Source organism: Oryctolagus cuniculus, chromosome 2, assembly GCF_051225735.1.
Source record: "Oryctolagus cuniculus isolate XC-2025 breed Fujian yellow rabbit chromosome 2, ASM5122573v1, whole genome shotgun sequence".
Lineage (NCBI taxonomy): Eukaryota > Metazoa > Chordata > Mammalia > Lagomorpha > Leporidae > Oryctolagus > Oryctolagus cuniculus.
This window is the reverse complement of record NC_142868.1, coordinates 133,848,010-133,869,026: the sequence shown is the minus strand read 5'-3', so window position 1 is coordinate 133,869,026 and position 21,017 is coordinate 133,848,010. Positions and strand designations below refer to the sequence as shown.

The 21,017-nt window shown below is 50.5% G+C and overlaps 2 protein-coding genes across 4 annotated transcripts in view; one reads left to right on the top strand and one right to left on the bottom strand.

Moving 5' to 3' along the window:
• The first annotated feature begins 502 nt into the window (after positions 1 to 502).
• Positions 503 to 13,112, top strand: MTHFD2 (methylenetetrahydrofolate dehydrogenase (NADP+ dependent) 2, methenyltetrahydrofolate cyclohydrolase). The gene is made up of 8 exons (XM_002709732.6): positions 503 to 829; positions 5,966 to 6,150; positions 7,116 to 7,238; positions 8,014 to 8,166; positions 8,952 to 9,059; positions 9,840 to 9,932; positions 10,525 to 10,650; positions 11,940 to 13,112. The coding sequence occupies exons 1-8, from the start codon at positions 729 to 731 to the stop codon at positions 12,101 to 12,103; spliced, it is 1,053 nt and encodes a 350-aa protein (XP_002709778.3). The 5' UTR covers positions 503 to 728; the 3' UTR covers positions 12,104 to 13,112.
• Positions 13,113 to 16,201: 3,089 nt separating this feature from the next.
• The window catches only part of SLC4A5 (solute carrier family 4 member 5), a 93,575-nt gene continuing 88,759 nt past the window's right edge, over positions 16,202 to 21,017 (bottom strand). For 2 of the 3 annotated variants that reach the window (XM_089326285.1, XM_070068888.2), the window contains 3 exons: positions 20,811 to 20,963; positions 18,178 to 18,245; positions 16,202 to 16,448 (listed from right to left, as the gene is read on the bottom strand). In XM_089326285.1, the coding sequence (XP_089182411.1) occupies positions 16,283 to 16,448; positions 18,178 to 18,245; positions 20,811 to 20,963 (387 nt within the window). In that variant the 3' untranslated portion in view covers positions 16,202 to 16,282. Of the gene's footprint in view, positions 16,449 to 18,177; positions 18,246 to 19,212; positions 19,298 to 20,810; positions 20,964 to 21,017 lie in introns of all 3 variants that reach the window. The other variant, XM_089326286.1, reaches the window with a different exon arrangement.

Below are 21,017 nucleotides of genomic sequence, written 5' to 3'. Positions count from 1 at the left end.
AAATAAATAAATCTTAAAAAAATAATCAGGGGCCCTTTATCATCTCAGAGCATTTTCTAAGTAAGGATTGTATTTTTATTTGCTTGTTTCCCACCCAACTTTCACCCAATTGTTTTGACACGCATTGATGATCCTGAATCAATTTCTACTATGATTTGGCCAAGTGATGATTTTATTTTATTCCCGTCATTGTACATATTCATAAGGTATAATGTGCTAATGTGACGTTTGTATACAGTGTGCCAAATAACTCCAGTCTCCTTCCACTGGATATTTATGTATTTGTCGGTATTCTACCTGGTTTTTATCCCCTCCTCACGGTGCCTGGCACACTGCCCTGGCTCACAGGAGGCGCTCAGATGTCTGTTCAGAGAATGAATGAACCACCTCTTGCTCCTGCGGACCCAGCTTCGGTGACGTCAGCTGCATCAGGCAGGGGCTTGACTTCCTCAGCCAATCAGCGCATGCTACTGGTCTTCCGCGCCTCCCGGAGCCTTGCTCCTGGCTCTTCTAGTTCCAATCACAAGCAGGGCTCTACGGGACTTCGCTTACGTTCGATGAAGATAACCGATTGGCTCTTTCTGCGCCATCGAGGCCAATGACAGCCAGCGGAGCCGGGCAAGGAACCAACGGGTGCTGGCAGAGGGCGGGGCTTGCCACGCGGCGCCGGTATAACCGAGCGACCCGCGCGCGCGCGCTTCCTCCCGGCGCAGGCACCGGTGCAGGCCATGGCTGCGGGTTCTCTCTGGTGCGTGCTGGCCGCCCGGCTGCTCCGGCCCGCGCAGAGCCGCCACCTCCGCCATCGCCCCTTCCACCTCGCGGCAGTTCGGTGAGTGGGTCAGGGGGCTGGGTCCGCGCGGAAAGGCGGGAGGGGTGGGGGCCGCCCGGGCTCCCGAGGAGCGCCGAGGGATGTCCTTGCTGAGCATCCCGGCCCGGCGGTGCGGCGCCCGAGGGGGTGTGGCGGGGGGCAACGTGGCACCGGGGCGCTCGCTGTGCGGCCGTGGGTCCGTCCGGGTTTCCGAGGGTCTCCCGCGGGCTCGGGGCGTCGCCCGGGCTCGGGGCCAGTTCGCCGGCGGGCAGGGGCCGGGGGGCTCTGGGACGCCCCGGTTGCGTGGGAACTTAACGAAGGGAGCCCACCGGAACCCGCCAGCCGAGTCCGGCTGTGAAGCCGAGCGTTGCCCCAGGGGAAGCAGGAGAGCCTCCTGGGCGAGCGCGGGCGCGGGTTCTCCCGAGCAGCCTCGGGCGAGGCGCCCCTGGCCGGGACCCTAGCGGCCGCCGCGGTCGGTGCAGTCTGATGAAATCCCGGGGCCCGCTTGCTCGCCGGCACCCGCGCTCCCTCCCCCGGGGGCGTGGCTCGCGCTGCTCGCCTTGTGGTCACCCGGGCGTTGACTGCAGCCCACCCCGAGCTGGCCAGTGCCAGGCTGAGGTAGCCAGGGCCTGGGGGAGGGGAGAAGAATGGGGGAGTTATTGTGCCGTAACAGTTGAAGGTTTACCAGATGCAGGGTTCTGCAGAGGGTCGGTGATGCTGGTTGCGTGCTTTTATGAATCCGTGCAGCTAAAAGTGGTCTGGATGGCAAATTTTATGTTATTTGTACTATAATAATAAACAAAAAAAAAAAAAAAGAAAAAAAAAGTCTCGGAGGAGATGACTGAAAGCTTTCTTTGCATTTCTTTAGACGGGGTGGGGGTGAGGGGTGGAATCTTTAGGTTTTCCTGAACTTTCTGGACCTCAAACTCCCTTCTATTTTTTTCTTTTTCCTTTCCATCTTATTTGAAAGGCAGAGAGGCCGAGAAGAACACAGAGATTTTTCCATCTGTCGGTTCATTGCCCAAATGGCAGTGGTAGTCAGGGCTGGATCAGGTGGAAGCCAGGAGCTGGGAATGAAATTTGTGCCGGTGGCAGGGGCCCAGGTACTACTTCTTCTTCTTCTTCTTCTTCTTTTTTTTTTTTTTTTTTTTTTTGACACGCAGAGTGGACAGTGAGAGAGAGAGACATTGAGAAAGGTCTTCCTTTTGCCGTTGGTTCACCCTCCAATGGCCACCGTGGCCGGTGTGCTGTGGCCGGCGCACCACGCTGATCCGATGGCAGGAGCCAGGTACCTATCCTGGTCTCCCATGGGGTGCAGGGCCCAAGCACTTGGGCCATCCTCCACTGCCTTCCCAGGCCACAGCAGAGAGCTGGCCTGGAAGAGGGGCAACCGGGACAGAATCCGGTGCCCCGACCGGGACTAGAACCCGGTGTGCCGGCGCCGCAAGGCAGAGGATTAGCCTAATGAGTCACGGCGCCGGCCCACAGGTACTTCTGCATTAGCAGGAAGCAGGCTGGATCGGAAGCAGAGCAGCTAGAACTTGAACTAGGCACTTAGCTCTGGGATGCAGGCGTCACAAATTTCTGTGCCGGGCGCTCACCCCTCACCCCTCACACTCTCTTTCGTTTTTTTTTTTTTTTTTTTAAGATTTATTATTTGAAAGGCAGAGTTACGGATAGAGCGAGGGAGAGATCTTCCATCTGCTGTTTCATTCCCTGATAGGCCATAATAGCCAGGACTGGGCCGGTCTGAAGCCAGGAGCCAGGAGCCTCCTCCAGGTCTCCCACGCCAGTGCAGGGGCCCAAGCACTTGGGCCATCTTCACTGCTTTCCCAGGCCACAGCAGAGAGCTGGATTCAAACCAGTGCCCATATGGGAGGCTGGCACTGCAGACTGAGGCGTGGCCTGCTGTGCCACAGCGCCGGCCCCTATCCTCAGTTCTGTCTTCTGTAGAACAGAGTTGTTATTGTAGCTTACAGGTAGCCTTGAGAATAATGTGGCTAAAATTCTTGGCAAGATACCTGGTGTTTAATAGATGTTAGTGCTGTTCCCCTTTGTGTCTTTGTTCAGCATATCAGAACTCCTGCCAAGAAACTAGTTGTGAAATACTAACTTCTCATGGAAAACGACAGTACTGAAAGCTACTGAATTAGGAAAATGAAGATGCTACTGACATAGATTTTCATTTTGAGTTTTATTTAAGTAGTCCTCTTCTTCCTAGTCTGTTGATTCATAATTTTAATTCAAAATTGCCTAAGTGCATCTATGAAAGCATTTAATTCCTAAATAAATGCTAGCTAGTAGAATTACAATTTTTGGATTCCCCATGCCACCGCTGAGTCTCTCTCCCAGTTTATTTGGGGGCAGCATTACTTTATCTGCTTCTTGGCAGAAGAGGTGCTGGGAAGTTAGTGACTCAGTTGTGGGGCTGTGCGGTTTTGGAGAGTTCTGGGGAGCAGAGGAGGGCTGGGCCACAGTTACGCTATGAAATCTGGTCATTGCATTGTGGCTTTGTGTTTGGCTTGTGTTACTCTTGGATACTTTTTTTTTTTTTAAGTAAATTGGCATAACATCCAGAACCTGCCTTTGGTAGCAAAGATTGGGGCTTGGAACATTGGCTTCTTCCAGAACCCTGTGTCCTTAACTTTAGTGTATCACTTTTAGTCCAAATGTGCTGCTACCATTTTCCTTAAGTTTACTGCTTCCAAAGCAACTTTGTAAGAGGTGCAAGCTGAGTCCTGCTCACCGAATATTTTACATATACACACAGTCTGTCTCCTTGTGAGTATGTATAAATGTATCTCTTGTGTTAAGGATATGTGTATGTGCATCTATGTGTGTGTATGTGTGGGTGTGTGCATACTTCTGAATGTATACGGTTGTCCCTTAATATCCATGGGGGATTGGATTCAAAAACCCTCAGATGCCCAAGTCCCTTGTAAAAAATGACAGTAATATTTGCGTATATGTACGCACATCCTTTGGTACACTTTGAATCATCCCTAGATTACTTATAAACCCTAATACAGTGTAAGTAGTCCTCTTGCTGTATTATAGGGACTGATCCTAAGAGAGAAGGGCTGTATGTGTTGAGTACAGTTATGTAGATCTAACTACATAAAGGACATGGCAGCAACAAGGTAACTTTTTTTCCAAAAATTCTTGACCCCCGGATGGTGGGACCTGCAGAGGGGAAGCCCTGATAGCAGCCAGGAGGAGCTGGTTTTATTGAACAGACGTGCCTGGCACTCAGTTCTATTCCATTCAGGGTGATTGTGTGCCCCGAGCCCTCTCTGAGTGATACTGCACTCCATGGTGCTCCAGGGGCGAAATGCGTTTCTGACCTGGGCAGAGTATTCTGGGTACTAATAGATCGGCAGTGTTGCCAGGGTTACTTATACTGGCAAAGGCTTTTTAACTCTGTAATGGATTTGTAAATACTAATATGTTTTCAGGTTTTTTTTTTTTTTTTTAGGATTTTTTTATTTATTTGAGTCAAATTAGAGAGAGGGAGGGACAGAGAGACAGAGAGAAGTCTTCATCCACTGGTTCACTCCCCAAATGACCATAATACCCGGGGCTGGGCCAGGCCAAAGCAGGAGCCAGGAGCCTCAAGCCTCCTCCAGGTCTCCCACGTGGGTTCAGGGGCCCAAGGACTTGGACCATCCTCTGTTTTCCCAGGAGCATTAGCAGGGAGCTGGATGGGAAGTGGAGCAGCCGGAACACAAACTGGCACCCATATGGGATGCCAGCGTCAGAGGTGGTGGCTTAATGCACTATGCCACAATGCTGGCTCCTCAATTTCTTACTACCACTTCTTGTCATTATTCCCGAAACAACACAAAGCAACAAGCATTTGTATAGCATTGACATTGTATTAGGTGTTGTAAGTAATTTAGAAATGAGGAGGATGTGTCTAAGTTATATGCACATTTTATAGAAGGGACCTGAGCATCCTGGGATTTTAACCATGGCGGGGCGGGGAGAGTCTGGAACCCTGTCTGTTCCTGGAGATATCAAGGGACAGCGGGTCTCATGGGGCAGGTGTGTGTTTGGCCCAGTGGTTAAGTAGCTGCTTCGGACTCCCGCGTCCGAGAGTGCCCGGTTTGAGTCCCTGCTCCTCCATGCCTACCCAGCCTCCTGCTAATGTGTGCCTTGGAAGGCAGCAGGTGATGGCTCCTGCACTGGGATTCTTGTCACCCACACGGGAGCTGAGTTCCAGGCCTCTGGCTTCTGCCTGGCCCAGCCCTGGCTGTTGCAGGCTTTTAGGGAGTAGACCTGTGCATGGAAGACTCTCTGTTTCTGTCAGTCTGCTTTTGAAGTAAAATGAAAAAAAAAAAAAAAAATTAAATTAAAAACCCCAGGGGCCGGCGCTGTGGTGTAGTGGGTGAAGCCACCAGCTGCGGCGCTGGCATCCCATATGGGCACCGGTCCGAGTCCCAGCTGCTCCACTTCTGATCCAGCTCTCTGCTATGGCCTGGGAGAGCAGCAGCAGATGGCCCAAGTCCTTGGGCCCCTGCTCTCATGTGGGAGACCTACAGGAAGCTGCTGGCTCCTGGCTTCCAATCAGCCCAGCTGCGGCTGTTGCAGCCATTTGGGAACTGAACCAGCGGTTGGAAACCTTTCTTTCTGCCTCTGCCTTTTAACTCTGCCACTCAAATAAATAAATCTTTAAAAATAAAATAAAAACTCCCTTAGAAATATAAAATAAAAAAGTCAAAGCACCCTAAAAACTAAGAGGCAGTCAGCTAGCTGAGAAATGATTTGAAACACTACTGGATGCTGATGGCATGAGCAAAATTAAAGCTGCAAATGAATATGAGAGAAACTCAAACATCGTATCGGCCTGGTGACTGGGAGACAGTGGTGTAGAAGGTGGGCGTGTAGACGCTGCCGTGAGAGCCAGCTTGGCCAAGCACAAGCTGGCAGGCACTAAACTCCTATACTTTGGATTCCAGATACTGTATTTTCATCAACTCTGTCCCACTCAACATGAGGCTGGACACAGACTGGCCCCTTGGAATCCGCCCTTCCGATTTCAGTTGTACTCAAGTGTTAAGTGTTGGGTATTCAATAACAGCTTCTTGTAGTCTTTGCTTGACCTTTTACAAAACTTCCGGTTATTTGGTTTTGTGACTCCGTCATTGCCTTCTGCAGAAATGAAGCTGTGGTCATTTCTGGGAGGAAGCTGGCCCAGCAGATCAAGCAGGAAGTGCGGCAGGAGGTGGAAGAGTGGGTGGCCTCAGGCAACAAGCGGCCACACCTGAGCGTGGTCCTGGTGGGCGAGAATCCTGCCAGCCACTCCTACGTCCTCAACAAAACCAGGGCAGCTGCCGACGTGGGTAGGTGTCACTGTTAGACCCCGACTGCCGTCCGTCCAATGCCATTGCCACATGCGGTTCCTTTTCCTAATTTGAAAACCTGAGCGGAGGCGGCCAGTGGGGGTGGAGTAGATGCCCCGTTTGTCGGGAGGAAGCGGGCTGGGTCTGCCGGGGCTACTGGCCTGCGCTGGGAGGAATGTGCTTGGTGTCCTGGGGGGCTCCTGGGTCTAAGCTCGATTCTGGGTCTTAACACTGGACAGGGGGCCTTGCACCGCTTGCCACCTGCCTTCCTTGAGCGGTACTGAGCGACTGGGATGGGGACATCTGCAGTGGGACGGGGTGGGGGCGGGGCGGCGAAGCTTGAGCAACAGGCTGCTAGCAGGCCTCAGACGGCTGACACCACAGACGCAGACGTGAAGGAAGTGACTGAGACTTCTGGGAAATAGCTGTCTTTCTTCACTGCTTCCAAAGCCAGGCGTGCAGGTGGGGGGTGTGTGGTACCCGATTGCTGGGGCTGCAGACCGGAGGTGGGTAGGTCGGGTGTGCCTCTGCCCGCTCCTCCCTGGCCCGGTGGGCTGAGCCCCTGGCGCCACCCCTCTCCGCGGAGCTGGGCACAGCTGTGGATTGAGGCATCACTGAAAACCGTAAAGACCGCTAGACCAATAGGAAGCCATGCCTTTTTTTAAAGACACTGGGAGGTGGCATGGTGGAACCAGGAAGCCTGGCCGTGTCAGCCGCTGGCGGGGGGCCCTGTTGCCTGTAAAGTGTGGTTAATGACTGAGGATTGGGTGGAACAGTGTGCAGCCAGTATTTTCTAGGGGATACGTTTGTGCAGTTACTTTTAAGTTCTTTGTGAGCCGGTTCGGCTTTTTAGCAACCAGGGTGGGGATGATAAGAAGCCTCCATGCCTCCATGATAAGAAGCACGACCAGCAACATAGCAGTGCTCAAGGAATGCCCGTGTTTAAAACCTCAACATTGTCGTAGGAATCAACAGCGAGACAATTGTGAAGCCAGCTTCAATCTCAGAGGAAGAACTGTTGAACTTAATCAACAAGCTCAATAACGACGATAATGTAGACGGCCTCCTGGTTCAGCTGCCTCTCCCAGGTGGGTTGTGGGTTTGGGGTTCTAATGATTTCTGAGCAGTGGAGAGGCTTCGTTACACGCAGCCCCTCATGTGGGGTTCATCCAAGGCAAGGCCAACTCGGGCGAGTAAATATTTTGTAAGAAATGGGATGGGGGCCAGTGCCTGCGGTGCCAGCATCCCATGTGGGCGCAGGTTCAAGTCCCGGCTGCTCCACTTCTGATCTAGCTCTCTACTATGGCCTGGAAAAGCAGTAGAAGATGGCCCATGTCCTTGGGCCTCTGTGCCCCTGTGGGTGACCCAGAGAAGGCTCCTGGTTCCTGGCTCTTGGCTCCGGATCAGCTCAGCTCCCTGCCTTTGTGGCCATCTGGGGAGTGAACCAGCGGATGGAAGACCTCTCTCTCTCTCCCTCTCTCCCTCTCCCTCTCTCTCTCTCTCCCCCTCTCTCCCTCTCCCCCTCTCCCCCTCTCCCCCTCTCCCCCTCTCCCCCTCTCCCCCTCTCCCCCTCTCCCTCTCTCCCTCTCCCTGCCTCTGCGGCTCGGCCTTTCAAATAAATAATTAAATGGGATGGACTCATTCACCACTGAGATCTTGAGACAAAGGGCAGTGGGGGGAATCAGCTGTAAGAGAGGATGTCGCTGGGTCTTGCAGGGTGTGGGTTCTTTCTGCACCGGTGAAGAGACAAATCAGGGTGGTGCCTGGAGGAAGGGGGCGTGGATTTGCGTGGGAACCTGGACAGTCTGGGGTCGGCAGTGCCGAGCCAGCATACTGACGGTGGGCCCCTGCCTTGTGTTTCAGAGCACATCGACGAGAGGAAGGTCTGTAACGCCGTGTCCCCCGACAAGGACGTGGACGGCTTCCATGTGATCAACGTAGGGCGCATGTGTCTGGACCAGGATTCCATGTTACCCGCCACCCCCTGGGGAGTGTGGGAAATAATTAAGCGAACGGGTAGGTACAGCCCAGAACTGTATGTCCGGGTTAGAGTTAGAATAGACGCCCTTGCAAGCAGTAAGAATGCCTGTGGTCCCGGAGCGGAAGCCCTCCCCTCCCCCGATCCCACTCCCCGAAGCGGACCTCTCCTAGCAGCTCCCTGGACAGGTTTCGCCCTTCAGTCCAGAGCCTCAGTGAAGGAGACTCGAGTCACAGCACGTTTCGTAGCTGCCACGGTGCTCACTGCTGTTCTCTGCCCTCGCCATGCGTAGAAGTGCTAGCCCGGGTGACCGGGCAGGCAGGAAGCGCAGCAGCTCCTCCGCTGGCACCTGGATCCGCGGGGCCGGGTGTTTGGCACCGTTGCTGGGATGTCGCATGCCATTTGGGGTGCCTGGGTTCAAGCCCCGGCTCTGCTCTGCAGGCCAGCTTCCTGCGCATGCACAGCTCGGGAGGCAGCAGGTGCTGGCTTAGGTGCCTGGGTCCCTGCCACCCATGCGAGAGGCCCAGATTGAGTTCCCAGCTCCTGGCTTCAGCCTGTGCCAGGTCTGGCTGTTGCAGGCATTTGGGGAAGGAATCAGTAGATGGGAGATCTCTGTCTCTCTGCCTTTCAAACAAATTAAATAAAGTTAAGTTCCCTGTCCCTGTCTTCTCGCTACAGGATGGCTGGTCCCTAGCCCAATGCCCATATACTTAAAAAAAAAAAAACCCTGAATTTATATCTGGGCCATCTTCCTCTACCTTTAGTGTGCATCCTAAGACAGGCTGGCACTGTTGCTAATGGACGTATTTGAATATTTTCATAGGCATCCCAACCCTGGGGAAGAATGTGGTCGTGGCTGGAAGGTCGAAAAACGTGGGCATGCCCATTGCAATGCTGCTGCACACTGATGGGGCGCACGAACGGCCTGGCGGTAAGGAGCCTGGCCCCGCAGCGCCGTCTTCGCGTCCCTCCTGGGAGAGCCTCTGTGGCCTTCCCGGGCAGATCTGGACGTTTTAACCTGGCCATGCTTTGTGTTTGCTGTGATTTCTTAACAGACACTTAGACAGTGACCTCCGGGGAGAAGCTGCCCTCACTGTCGAGCGTTTCTTTATTCTTCCTTGATGGTGGAACTAGCCTCAGAAATAAATTTCGCATATAGGTGTGGTTGTAAATGATTAGACTTTCTCAGTTAATGGCTTTGGTAGTTGGAGCTAAGAAGTAGTTCTCAATTTGAAGTTAGTATTTAGTAGCATAAACATCTTGGGCCATTGCAGAGGAGTAATTGATGACTGTAATATGTAGGTCAGATTTTTCTAATTTTAGCTGAAAGAAAGCCTCTTAAGTCAGTTATTACATGTGACTATTGTAATATGACCTTACACGATTATATTGGAAATAAAACTATTTTCCAGAAATCTTTTACTATACTTAAAAAAACCTTGAGTGATTCTAAAAATATTAGAAAGGTAAAATTCTTGAAAGTCTGCTTAACAGGAGGACCGTTAAAAGTTACGTATGTTTCCAGAGGCCAGAGCTAGGACCAGTGGGTGAGAGCTATAAGAAACCGGGTATTAACTTTAAGATGTAAAGGACATTCAGCTGTCCAGAAACTGCAGCGCAAGCTTTATCTCAGTTTTGAGAGATGCTGAATTTCGGCAGGGATTTGACCGTCTTGATTCCGCAGTCAAGACAGCTGTTTTTTCCTTCCTAGGCGATGCCACTGTTACAATATCTCACCGGTACACTCCCAAAGAGCAGCTGAAGAAGCACACCATTCTTGCAGATATTGTCGTATCTGCTGCAGGTAGGAATGCCGGGTGAGGGGAGGAAGGGCTTCGCCTCGGACGACTGAGGTCCCACCTCTTGTCTCAGAGCTGCCCGGCTGCCATTCCATCCTCACTCCCCTGCTGTTCACAAAGCTGCAGCGGCTGCTCCACTTCCCATTCAGCTCCCGGCTAATGTGCCTGGGAAAGCAGCCTAGGATGGGCCCCTGCCACCCGTGTGGGAGACACGGAAGAAGCTCCTGGCTCCTGGCTTTGGCCTGACCCAGCCCTGGCCATTGCAGCCATTTGGGGAGTGAACCAGAGGATGGAAGAGTGATGTCTCTCTGTTAACTCTGATTTTAAAATAAATAAATCTTTAAAAAAAGATGCACCTAGAGTAGAGGCTGGAATACTGGTTTCTGGCATTCCACTGTGGACTGGGTGTTAATAACTGACCCCACAAAATTTTACGTACCGTGTGAAGAAGCTTCAGTGGTTTCTTGGTGAACAGTTTTCATAGGTTTTTAATAAAATTACGCTAGTTCGTCCAGGTCTGTTGAAATTGATGTAAGGAAGCACATGGCAGGTGGGATCTCCTTCCCAGCCCAGTCTCCCACCCCCCCCCCCCTCCAGGCATCCCGAACCTCATCACCGCAGATATGATTAAGGAGGGAGCAGCAGTGATTGACGTGGGAATAAACAGAGTTCAAGACCCCGTAACCGCAAAGCCCAAGTTAGTTGGAGATGTGGATTTTGAAGGTAAGTGGCTTCATTTTTAAAAATATAAAACTAATACATGCTGTTTTTAATGGGCACTTAGGACATATTTTGTATTTAACTTTTAAACTTAGGTTACCCCGGTAATACCACTGAAAATGTTTTAATGTTTTTCATAAAAATTTTAGCCATTCTAGGATCATTTAGGTATATCATAAAATTATTGAGAGCAGGGATAAACTTTTTGGGAGTTTTTCCCTAGGCTTCTTTCTTAATTGAAATGGATTTGTTACTTCTGACAATTCTGAACGCTTCATGAAGTGATCTTCTGTTTTAAACCACCAAGTTTCCTAGAAAGTGTTACAGATCTCTCATTTTCATTTAGAGGAGAGATCACAAACCTGGAATGTTAAAATGGTCCAAGAAAAAGCCATATTCCCGTCATTTAGAACATGTTAGATTCCTCCTTTCTGTTCGTCAGACGTTTGTATGAATTTTATGCTGACAGTCCTATTTCTCGCTTTTTGTTTCTGTTAGAGCAGGGAGACTCAAGTTTAGGTATCTAAATATTTTCCCGTTCAGATCTGGCTTTAAAAAAAATGTGACTTCACATTCACAGTGTCCAGAAAATCACTTTGCTTGCTGCTTGGGGCAGATTATTTTTTAAGATTAAGCAAATGTAGGCAGGTGTAGTGTTCATTATTATAGCTATACCTCCCACGCAGTTAACCTACCAAGATGATTCTTTTAAAATCTGTTTCATATGGAGGGAAATATGACTAATAACTTACAGGTTATTTAGATTTACAAATATTCATTCAACAGCCACTTATTATGTGCATATTATTTCTTAGTGCATTCAAAAACTATTACTCCTGGGTGTAATGCGGTGGGCATTCGGCCTAGCAGTTCAGATGCCACTTGGAATGCCCGCATCCCGTATTGTGGTCCCTGAGGTCAACCCCAGCTTCCTGTTAGTGCACACCGTGGAAGCAGCAGTTGCTGAGTCCTTGTCACCCATGTGGGCGACCTGGGTTGAGTTCCTCCCAGATTTGGCCTGGCCTAGCCCCATCTGTTGTAAGAATTTGGGGAGTGGACCAGTACAGAGAAATCTCTGTCTTCCTGGCTGTGTATCTATCAAAATAAATAAAAATTTAGAAGTAACAAATTCTTACCCTTGAGTAACGTGAATGTGATTTTTTTAAAATGAATTTGAAGTTCCTGAAGGTGCTTGTGCACACTATTGCTCTTTCTCTGCACACGTCTTTCATTGTATGTCAAAGCACACTCATGCCCTTTGCCGTAAGCAGACTGTCTTTGTTTCTGCGCAGGCGTCAAGAAGAAAGCCAGTTACATCACCCCAGTCCCTGGGGGTGTTGGTCCCATGACTGTGGCCATGCTAATGAAGAACACCATTATTGCTGCAAAAAAAGTACTGAGGTCTGCAGAGCAGGAAGTGCTGAAGTCTAAAGAGCGGGGAGTGGCCACCAATTAACTGTTGAACCTGCGCGCTGGTCGAAGCACTCCTAGCCAACCCAGGAAGCAAGTGGGCCAGCAGAAAATGCAATATTTTTATTTATTCTCCCGAGATGGTTTAAAATGATGCTGTGTATTTATTCAAGGCTCAAGTGGGTGGATGTTTGCGCATATGGCTCTACAGAACCTCACCAGGGAGCATTCCAGTGTCCCGCTGGGTCGTGTGCTCCAGCCCAGAGAACCCAGTGACCTTGTGATTAGCTTGGGAGCCCTGTCACACTGATAATGGATGCCCGACTCTGTCAAGCCACTTCAGTTGAAAATTTGCCTTTTCTTGGATTGCATTTCCTAAATGCTCTTCCAGTAAGAGTTGATCTCATTTTAGGTTCCAAACCTTTTGAGTTCAGCTGGTCAAACCAAAGGAAAAGTGCTGCTGCGGAGAATTAGGGCAAAGGCAAAATTTAGGAAGTCATGGCAATTAAGTCTAAAAACAGTCACCCACATTTCTGTACATGCTGATTGATCACCAGATTTGTGTAAAGAGAACCAAATTGGATGGGAAGAAGACTACACGTTGGTGCTCCTGAGCTGTCTCCGTGGCCTGGTCAGACCCTGGGGAGGCGGGTAGGGTTGCTCTGTTTGCTGTCAGCCCTCCTCCTGCGTGTGTTACCCTTCCGCGCCCCTCCTCCCCGTTTTTGTTTTCTAGGTTGAAAGGCTTGTTTCGTAAATTATTCATGTTTCTTCTCGTATTTGGATTGGCTGTGTCCTTTGGTAATTCTTGAAACTGACTTTTGGAAAACAAAACTTGGGCTTGATAATCATGAGGGCAGCTTGTACAAGTATGCAACTTCCTTGTCCACCAAAGACGTGCCAGCAGCGGCCTGCTTCTTCGCATGTACCCTGTTGGCTTTCCCAAAAGATTTTTAAGAGCTCGAGTTAATACTGAATTTAATCAGACTTTCTGATTAGAGGGTGTTTTTTTGTGTGTTTTCAATAAAACACATCTGTGGTGTGGAATGTTTCTGAAATCTGTCTTCCTCCTGCTGTACCTAACCAGATAAAATTTTTCTTATTGGGTATAATGAATCTAGATATTTGGTAATACCCATTCCTACAAGAGATTGGTTTATTTTATTTTTTTATCTTGGCATGAATTTTTTTTTTTTTTTTTTTTTTTTTTTTTAAGATTTTATTGGGAAGGTAGAGTTAAGACAGTGAGAGGGAGAGACAGAAAGGTCTTCCATCTGCTGCTTCACTCCCCAATTGGCTGCAATGGCCAGAGTTGGGCCGATCCAAAGCCAGGAGCTGAGAGCTTCCTCCAGGTCTCCCACATAGGTGCAGGGGCCCAAGGACTTGGGCCACCATATACTGTTTTCCCAGGCTGTAGCAGAGAGCTGGATTGAAAGACGAGCAGCTGGGTTGGCGCTCAATAGGCTAATCCTCCGCCTTGCGGCGCCGGCACACCAGGTTCTAGCCCCGGTTGGGGCGCCGGATTCTGTCCCGGTTGCCCCTCTTCCAGGCCATCCCTCTGCTGTGTCCTGGGGGTGCAGTGGAGGATGGCCCAAGTGCTTGGGCCCTGCACCCCATGGGAGACCAGTGCGATGCGCCGGCCGCAGCGGCCATTGGAGGGTGAACCAACGGCAAAAGGAAGATCTCCCTCTCACTGTCCACTCTGCCTGTCAAAAAAAAAAAAAAAAATCCTCTGCCTGTGGCACCGGCATCCCACATAGGCGCCAGGTTCTAGTCCCGGTTGCTCCTCTTCCAGTCCAGATCTCTTCTGTGGCCTGGGAGCACAGTGGAGGATGGCCCAAGTGTTTGGGCCCCTGTACCCGCATGGGAGACCAGGAGGAATCACCTGGCTTCTGACTTCGGATCAGTGCAGCGCCGGCCGCATTGGCCATTTGGGGAGTGAACCAACGGAAGGAAGACCTTTCTGTCTTAACTCTGTCAAATAAAAAAAAAAAAAAAAAAAAAGAGGAGCAGCCGGGACTAGAACCGGCACCCATGTGGGATGCCAGTGCCACAGGTGGAGGATTAACCCATTGCGCCACAGCACGGCCCCCCAAATTGCTTTAAAGACCTATGAAGAAACCAGTCTCGTCCTTTCAGTCTTACATTCCAGCAGGTTGTGTGGAGCTAGGAATTCAGTCAGGAAGATTCAGCTAAGGGATTACGCTTGTTCTGAGGGCTTGCTAAACCATGAGTTCAAGCTACACGTTGCTACCAAGGACTTCCTGACGTGCTCGCCAAGTTCACAGCCTCATGTCCTGGTGTGTCAGCATTAGTCTGACATTAGGTGTCTGCTGTGCATATTTTGAGACTGGGATGGGTCCTCCCCAGGTTCTTAACCAGAGCTGTGTATCTGGGCTTCTGTGTGGGCTGAGGTGGCTCCAGCTCTAGGCAGCTTGAGGCAGCAAGAACGAGAACCATCCAGAACCGACCCACTGCCTCCTTCCTTGTTCTGGCTGGTTTATTCTTTCTGGGAGATGAAGGACAGTGTGCTGGGATATTTTTGTAGGGGAGCTACAGCTCACATCTGTGAGCCAGGCTTGCTCACTCACCTCAGTTACTAAGCATGGGGCGCGAGCGGCAGACAGGACGAAGTTTTATTGAATGACAGTTACATCACAGGTGGAAAAAAATTACCGACTTCCAGTATGTCAACCTCTTAAAAACTATGGAAATTAAAATGTTTGTGTATATACAAAATATAAATGCCATTTAAGGTAAAAATTACAGTGATCAATTTACATCAACAAATTAACATGGTAGTTTTACAGCTTGTTTGATTAATCAAGCACATTTACTCCTGAATCCGTAACATTTCTACAGTTGGACAAAATGCTATTCCAAGTCAGTCAGGCTCTACAACAGATGTTCCGGGTAGATCGTTAGCTCTCCCAGGATTGGTGCAGAGGAAGGCAGGGAATTTAGACATAAGCTCGGGTGAAGTTCCTGGGTTCACGAACAGCTAAGTAAACCTGCTGCTATCGCGGAGGGGCGGAGGTTTAGAGCCATGGCTCTTGGCAGTATCCCTCGGGAGGGCGCTCCGAGATGAATTGAATTCAAGACCACTCATAGAGGACTTTATGAACCGAGCACTCTACTAGGCTCTGAGGATTGCACAGATGGTTATTCACCTGTTCTGCTACTCAAGGAATTCATGATCCAGGGTCATCTGTCTTTGAAGACAAAAAGCACCTGCATTTGTTGTCTTGAATAAATGCGGTGATCAAAATGATTTACTCAAAACTCAAATCCATAGTTGTTTTGGAGATGCCCTGCTGCTCATTAGAATACAGATTGAAGCTAAAATGATTGATGTTAAGTTTCGTGGGAAAAGAGTTTGTTTCTATAATGACTGGTTTTGGGCTACCCGAATTGCATTTAATTATTCTTTTAAAGTACTGGTTTGGTTATTGTTGCAAAGTTATAATCTTCTAAAATAAGACATTAGCTTTGCCTAATGTGGGATGTTCATGTGAATGGAAGTTTGACTTTGAGAATCAGCCCTTGAAAATTTGTAGCAAGGACCCATCCAAATGCCAAAAGAAACTTGACTTCGGGTTTGCAAAACCAGTCATGCGGATTTAAAGAGTCATTGTTGGTCCAACAAGTGCTTTGAGATTTCTTAAGAACTGTTCTATTTTAAAAACGCTGATTCACTTAGATGTGTTGGTTCTCCCACTAAGAGACTTTGGGACTGTTTTTTCAATCTGGGAACGCCTCCATCACCCATCACGTTTCTGGAACAAGGCCCACAATGCAGGTGGTTCACACTTAGAAAACCCAGTGAGATGGACAGAAAAGACAGGACCTTTCAAATACATAAGAGTGTTCTAAGAATTCTTTCAAACCATCTAGATTTAAATCTAACCTTTTTTAGAAAATTGATATTTCAAATACAAATGGGCTACTGCTCCTTTAGTCTTAGCTACAGTGTTGGGAGACAAGCATTTTTTCATTTCAAAAGAATGTCGCTCCTATGCTGGACTTCATTTTAAAATAAGATACAGCATTTAGGTATTTTAGTAACTACAATGGGGGGGGGGGGCGTTGCCTCTAAGGAGAATGCACAGACCGACCTCCAGCTTTCTAGCAGGTACGAGTCCCTCTGGTACATGGGAGACAGGCACAGAGAAGTTGGGGGATTCACCCAGGCCCTCACTCTTCCCGGTCTGGGAGCGGCTGTGTCATCCTAGAGCGTGGTCTCACCGTCAGCCTCTCTGCCATATTTGTCCACGTCTGTGAAGTCATAGTCTGACTCCATCTCTATCTTCACCTGTGGCACCATGAAGACAGGGTTCCGGGAGTAGTTGAAAGCAGGTGAAGCTGGACAGGAAATTTTGAAGTGCAAGGTGATGCTGGACGAGAGGTGGGAAGGAAGAATGATTTATCTGGTTTTGGACTCTTCCCCCAAGCAGGGCTCTGATGACAGTAGTCCTCTCTATGCCTCATGAGAACAAACTGTCTTAATCGGCTTCACTTTCCGCTACGGAACTGGTCTTGCCCCGTCTCAGCCTATCTTCACATCACTGCCAGGGCGTACTCGCTAGGTCACACTTCTGAATCCAGCTCTAGTGGGTGACCCAACAGGACCTTCTGTGGTTGGCCTCTACTGAAGTTTGATTACCCTGCTCTTGTGTTTGATGCCCGTATTCTTGGCTGTCCTGTGTGTGTGCAAATGGTCCTCAAGCCTGTTCGCACCCCTTTCTCCCCCACTTCTGGGCCGATTCTCACTGATGTTCCCCAGATTCTCCAGAAGGCTAATCCTGTGCAAGCCCTGGCCTTTCCCTCCCACGTGCTATGTGCTGTTTCACTCGCAGTGTGGCCTTGGTTGACACGTCTTCATCCCCAGGGCTTAAGCACCGTGCCCGGGAGATCTCTGATGCTTAACCTTCATTAAACTGGGTCCTGTTGCTGGCCTTTTCTTTACTAAAATGGAATCTTGGCTACTTAGTGATCTTTCCCTCCATAGATTTGGTGAAACACCAGTGTAGTTGGGCGTTGCCATCTCCACTGCTAAATTTTCTGCATTTCTGATCTTGTCACATGGCCTTATGTAATTTTAATGGGTTTTGGGAAATGCCATGTCCTGGGGTCCAAATTCTCTTTCCAGTGCCTGAAATCGGGGGATTAAAATTTGATTTGGTGTAAATTATTTTTACATGAAAATAATTCAGGATAAGCTGCTTCCCCCTCACGTGTATGTAAAGCTCAGCTGCAATGAAGGCGTGGGAGCCCTGGCCGGGGATGCGGGCTGGGAAGGAAGCAGAAATGTAATTCAGCCACCTGACCCCGGGCTGCGGCATCTTTGGGGGAGGGTTGCCTCGGTGCTGTCTCCTCCTCTTGGCATTGTGATGTCAGCTTTGCCTCACAAGAAGATCTCATAAATATTTCTAAGCGTCATCTAAGTCAAGGTTTACCTGCCTCTAGACACAGGATGCCCGTGCTCTTGTGCCCATTCCAGCTCAGAGCGAGTCCTGTCGGTTCCAGGGCACAGGGAGGAGTGGGGCTGCCTCTGCCATCTTCCTGATTTTCCTGCCTCTGAGCTCCCTTTCCCGTGTTTGAGCCCCGTGTGTGCAATCAAGTAGTCCCATTTTGTTCACAAGGCGTCTCATGCAGAACACCCACAGTCCCAGTGGGCCTGCGGTCCCTGGCATCTGGGCCTTCAGTCTTGACTCCTGCTCCTACTTCTACCTAATCTTTGCTATTCAGTTAGCTTGCTGGATGCCTTGCTGACTTTTCCTGGGATTTCTTCACAGATCCTCAGTATCTGAAGCCTTAGTGTTCATTCCTCCTGGCTTCAATACATCTTTAAGCCATGTCTAGTTTCCTTTTTTTTCCAACATTTACTTCCAATTGTCCTACCTGGTATCTTGCAGTAACTTCCTTTTCTAGAGTTGAGTACTTTGTGGGCTGTACCCTCATTGTTCCGTGTCAGAAAGAAGACACATTTGTACTGGGCCCCTCAGCCCTCATCTCTCAGCAAAGGCCTTTTACTGCAACGTGGGCCAGCCTGGGACATCCCAGTGCCTCACCGTCCTGGCTAGTGCCGAGTCTAATCCCCAAGGAGTCTATCCAGGCTTTTACCTGCGATCGAGTTCTGAGCCAGTGAAGGAAGCATCAGAGTGAGTTACTCCAACTGGAAGATCTCTTTCCTGGCATGAGAATCAAAGTGTCAGATGGGGAGCAGGCCCGGGCACCTCACTGGAGGACGTCCTGCCTCCCTGGGGCTTCCCCTACCATCTCTGCTTTCCTCTTTTGGGACCCTAGGGTCAACACTGCGGCCTCCCAGAGACAGCCAGGTAGGGAGGGTATGAGGCAGGAGGAGGGCCAAGGAAGGAAGACAAAGAAGCAGTGGGAAGTACACACCTGGGGTGCGGGAGCCAGAGAACCTGTGCTGGGGAGTGGTGATGGGAAGCCCGCAGGGCCTCGGAGGGTGCTGGCGGGCTCCCCTGGCCACCCGCCCCGATCTGCCTCTTTGAGGAATATGGCAAGGCCTATAATAAAAGCACCAGGGCCAGGCTGGGATCCTCAGGAGACTCCCAGGATAGACTGTGGTCACCAATAGGGAGCTGAAACTGGGAGGGGTTAAATAAAGGCAGAGACAGAGGCTCCCGGGGTGATAAGCAGAGCCCGATCCCGCCCAGGCAGCCACCCTCCCCGTAATGGAGGGGACTTTGCGATTCATACAGAATCACAGCATGACTGGGCCCCTCAGTTCCAACATATTTACCTGCAGGTGCCCTCCTGTTTCTCTAAACGGGAAAACTAGGCTCTGATTTGCACTCCATCATCTCAACCACAACTGAGAAACACATGTGGACTGACGTGTTCTCAAACAGCACAGGAGAGGACCAGGCAGTGCCACGGGCCTCTGGGAGCAGCAAGGAGAGGAAGGAGGGGCTTGGCCTGAACACAGGTAAAGACTGGTCACTGGAGTCTGCAGGGTTTGCTCTGGGGTCTCCGGGGGGAGTCCCAGGGCTTGTGGCTCAGTTCTCTTCACGCCCTGCCCAGCACAGGAGTCCCCTCCCATGCAAAACGCTGCAGATGGAAGTTCCTTAGGGGAAGAGCTGCAGGATTAGCAGAAAGCAGAAAGGAGAGACACCCAAGTATTTTACTTACTGGCAATGCAGTGGATACCGTTTTGGGGATCTGATTGGACACTTTCCATGGGAATCTTTATAACTGAGGGAGGAGGGAACTGGGGCTGGAGAGAGACAGTAGGAAACGCTGATAAACACCACCAGTCAACAGCTTTGGCTTTCCTGCCAAGATGGGAGGTGCACGCTCTGCAGTGCAAACCACCATCCTCTTCTACACAGCCTGGGCACCAAGGGATGCGCCAAGTGCCCTGGGATGCAGGGGGGAGGGGGCAAGGGCACAGGTAGCCGCTGTTCTAAACATGCGCGGACAGGATGGAACTCTCCCAAGAGTGCTACTCCTCGGAACAGTTCCATCTGCCATAACCAGTCGCTGGGGACTGAATCCCACACAGTAGCCATGCTGCTGTAGATGTGTAAAGTGAATTTGTGCAAGCCGAGTCCTGTTTCCCATCGAATATGTCACAGTTCAGAAATGCTTTTCCCCAGCCCTGGAACAGTTCCTGGCACATAGAAGTCACTCAGATATTCACTGGATGAATCCATGCTCTTGGCTCCTGGCTTTGGCCTGGCTCAGCCCTGACTGCGGCTATTTGGGGAGTGAATCAGCAGATGGAAGATCTCGGTCTCTCCCTCACTCCCTGTAACTCTGCCTTGCAACTAAATAAATAAGTCTTCTCAAAAATTGTATTTAAAAGCCCTTAAACTGTTGTCAGCAGCTATCTTCACAAGTCACTATAAGAAACGGATGAACAATGATGGGCCCTTTCCTCCCTGGAAGCAGGAAGTAATTAAGGGCTGCTCACTACCCTCAAAAGCCAGCAAGGATCTGCACAGCAGGGCAGGGTGGACGCGGGGTGACGGACATGGTCTGGGCAGCTCGGTATACTGGAAATCAACAGGGTCCAAGTCAGGAACGTTTTCTTAATTCCCTCAGAGACATGGAGCGCTAAGCCAAGCTGGAGCACATCACTTCTCTTATGGGGGACAGTTTCATCCTCTGTTATGAGCACCTGAACTAGACAATCTCTCCATTTAACACTTCACTGTCATTTCCAGACTGGCTCCTTGTCTGTGGGTCTTGGAGAGCTTTGGGGGTGGGACAGGAAGGAAGCACGGGAGGGAAAGAGGCAAATGGGGCCACTGATGGGAACGTACCCAGTGTCAGGGGGACTCCTCCCCCGCCCACCGCTCATCCCTAACACCTCCCAGGCAGGCCAAGCCAAGCCTGTCCCCAGCCCCCCTCACTGTCCCGGAGCCCAGGGAGCTTACGCATTCCCATCAGAGCTTTCCCCCAGGCTGCTCCAGCCTCTGGAGGTCACTCCTCATGAGCTCCTGGCAAGCTGGAGCCATTTCCCAAGCGACTCCCTCAAGCACCTGACTGCTGTTGATGGCGGCCCAGCCATGGAAGAGAAGGGGCCCAGCCAACTGGCTTCTGCCTGGGCAGAGCCCTTCACTCTGGCCCACCTGGAGAGTGGTCCAGCCAAGCGATAAGCCCTCGGCTGGACTGGCCCCAGGCGTGGGCCACCGGAGAAGCCACCCCAGCTCCCTGGCCCCCGTGGAGGTGGAAGGAGGGTCTCTCAATGTCTCCCCTCCGCCCAGGCCTCACATCTCCCCCACCTCCTCGTCACTGTCCTCGTGGGCCCCCTTCTTTTTCTTCTTCTTGTCTGTCTCCTTCTTCTCCTTCTCGGGCAGGATGTTGTCAATCCAGGCCAGATCGTGCTGGGAGAAGATGAAGTCCAGAAGCCTTCGGACGATGATGAGGCCCAGGATCTGAGGAGGGGGAGGGAAGCGCGAGTTCAAACAGCTGTGGGCTCAGCGCCCCAG

What these genes read in the sequence shown, in the direction of transcription:
- MTHFD2 (XM_002709732.6), top strand. Translation starts at nt 729, where the DNA reads ATGGCTGCGGGTTCTCTCTGGTGCGTGCTGGCCGCCCGGCTGCTCCGG. An exon ending in TTCCACCTCGCGGCAGTTCG is followed by an intron (nt 830 to 5,965) that starts GTGAGTGGGTCA and finishes TGCCTTCTGCAG; the next exon opens with AAATGAAGCTGTGGTCATTT. An exon ending in CAGGGCAGCTGCCGACGTGG is followed by an intron (nt 6,151 to 7,115) that starts GTAGGTGTCACT and finishes ACATTGTCGTAG; the next exon opens with GAATCAACAGCGAGACAATT.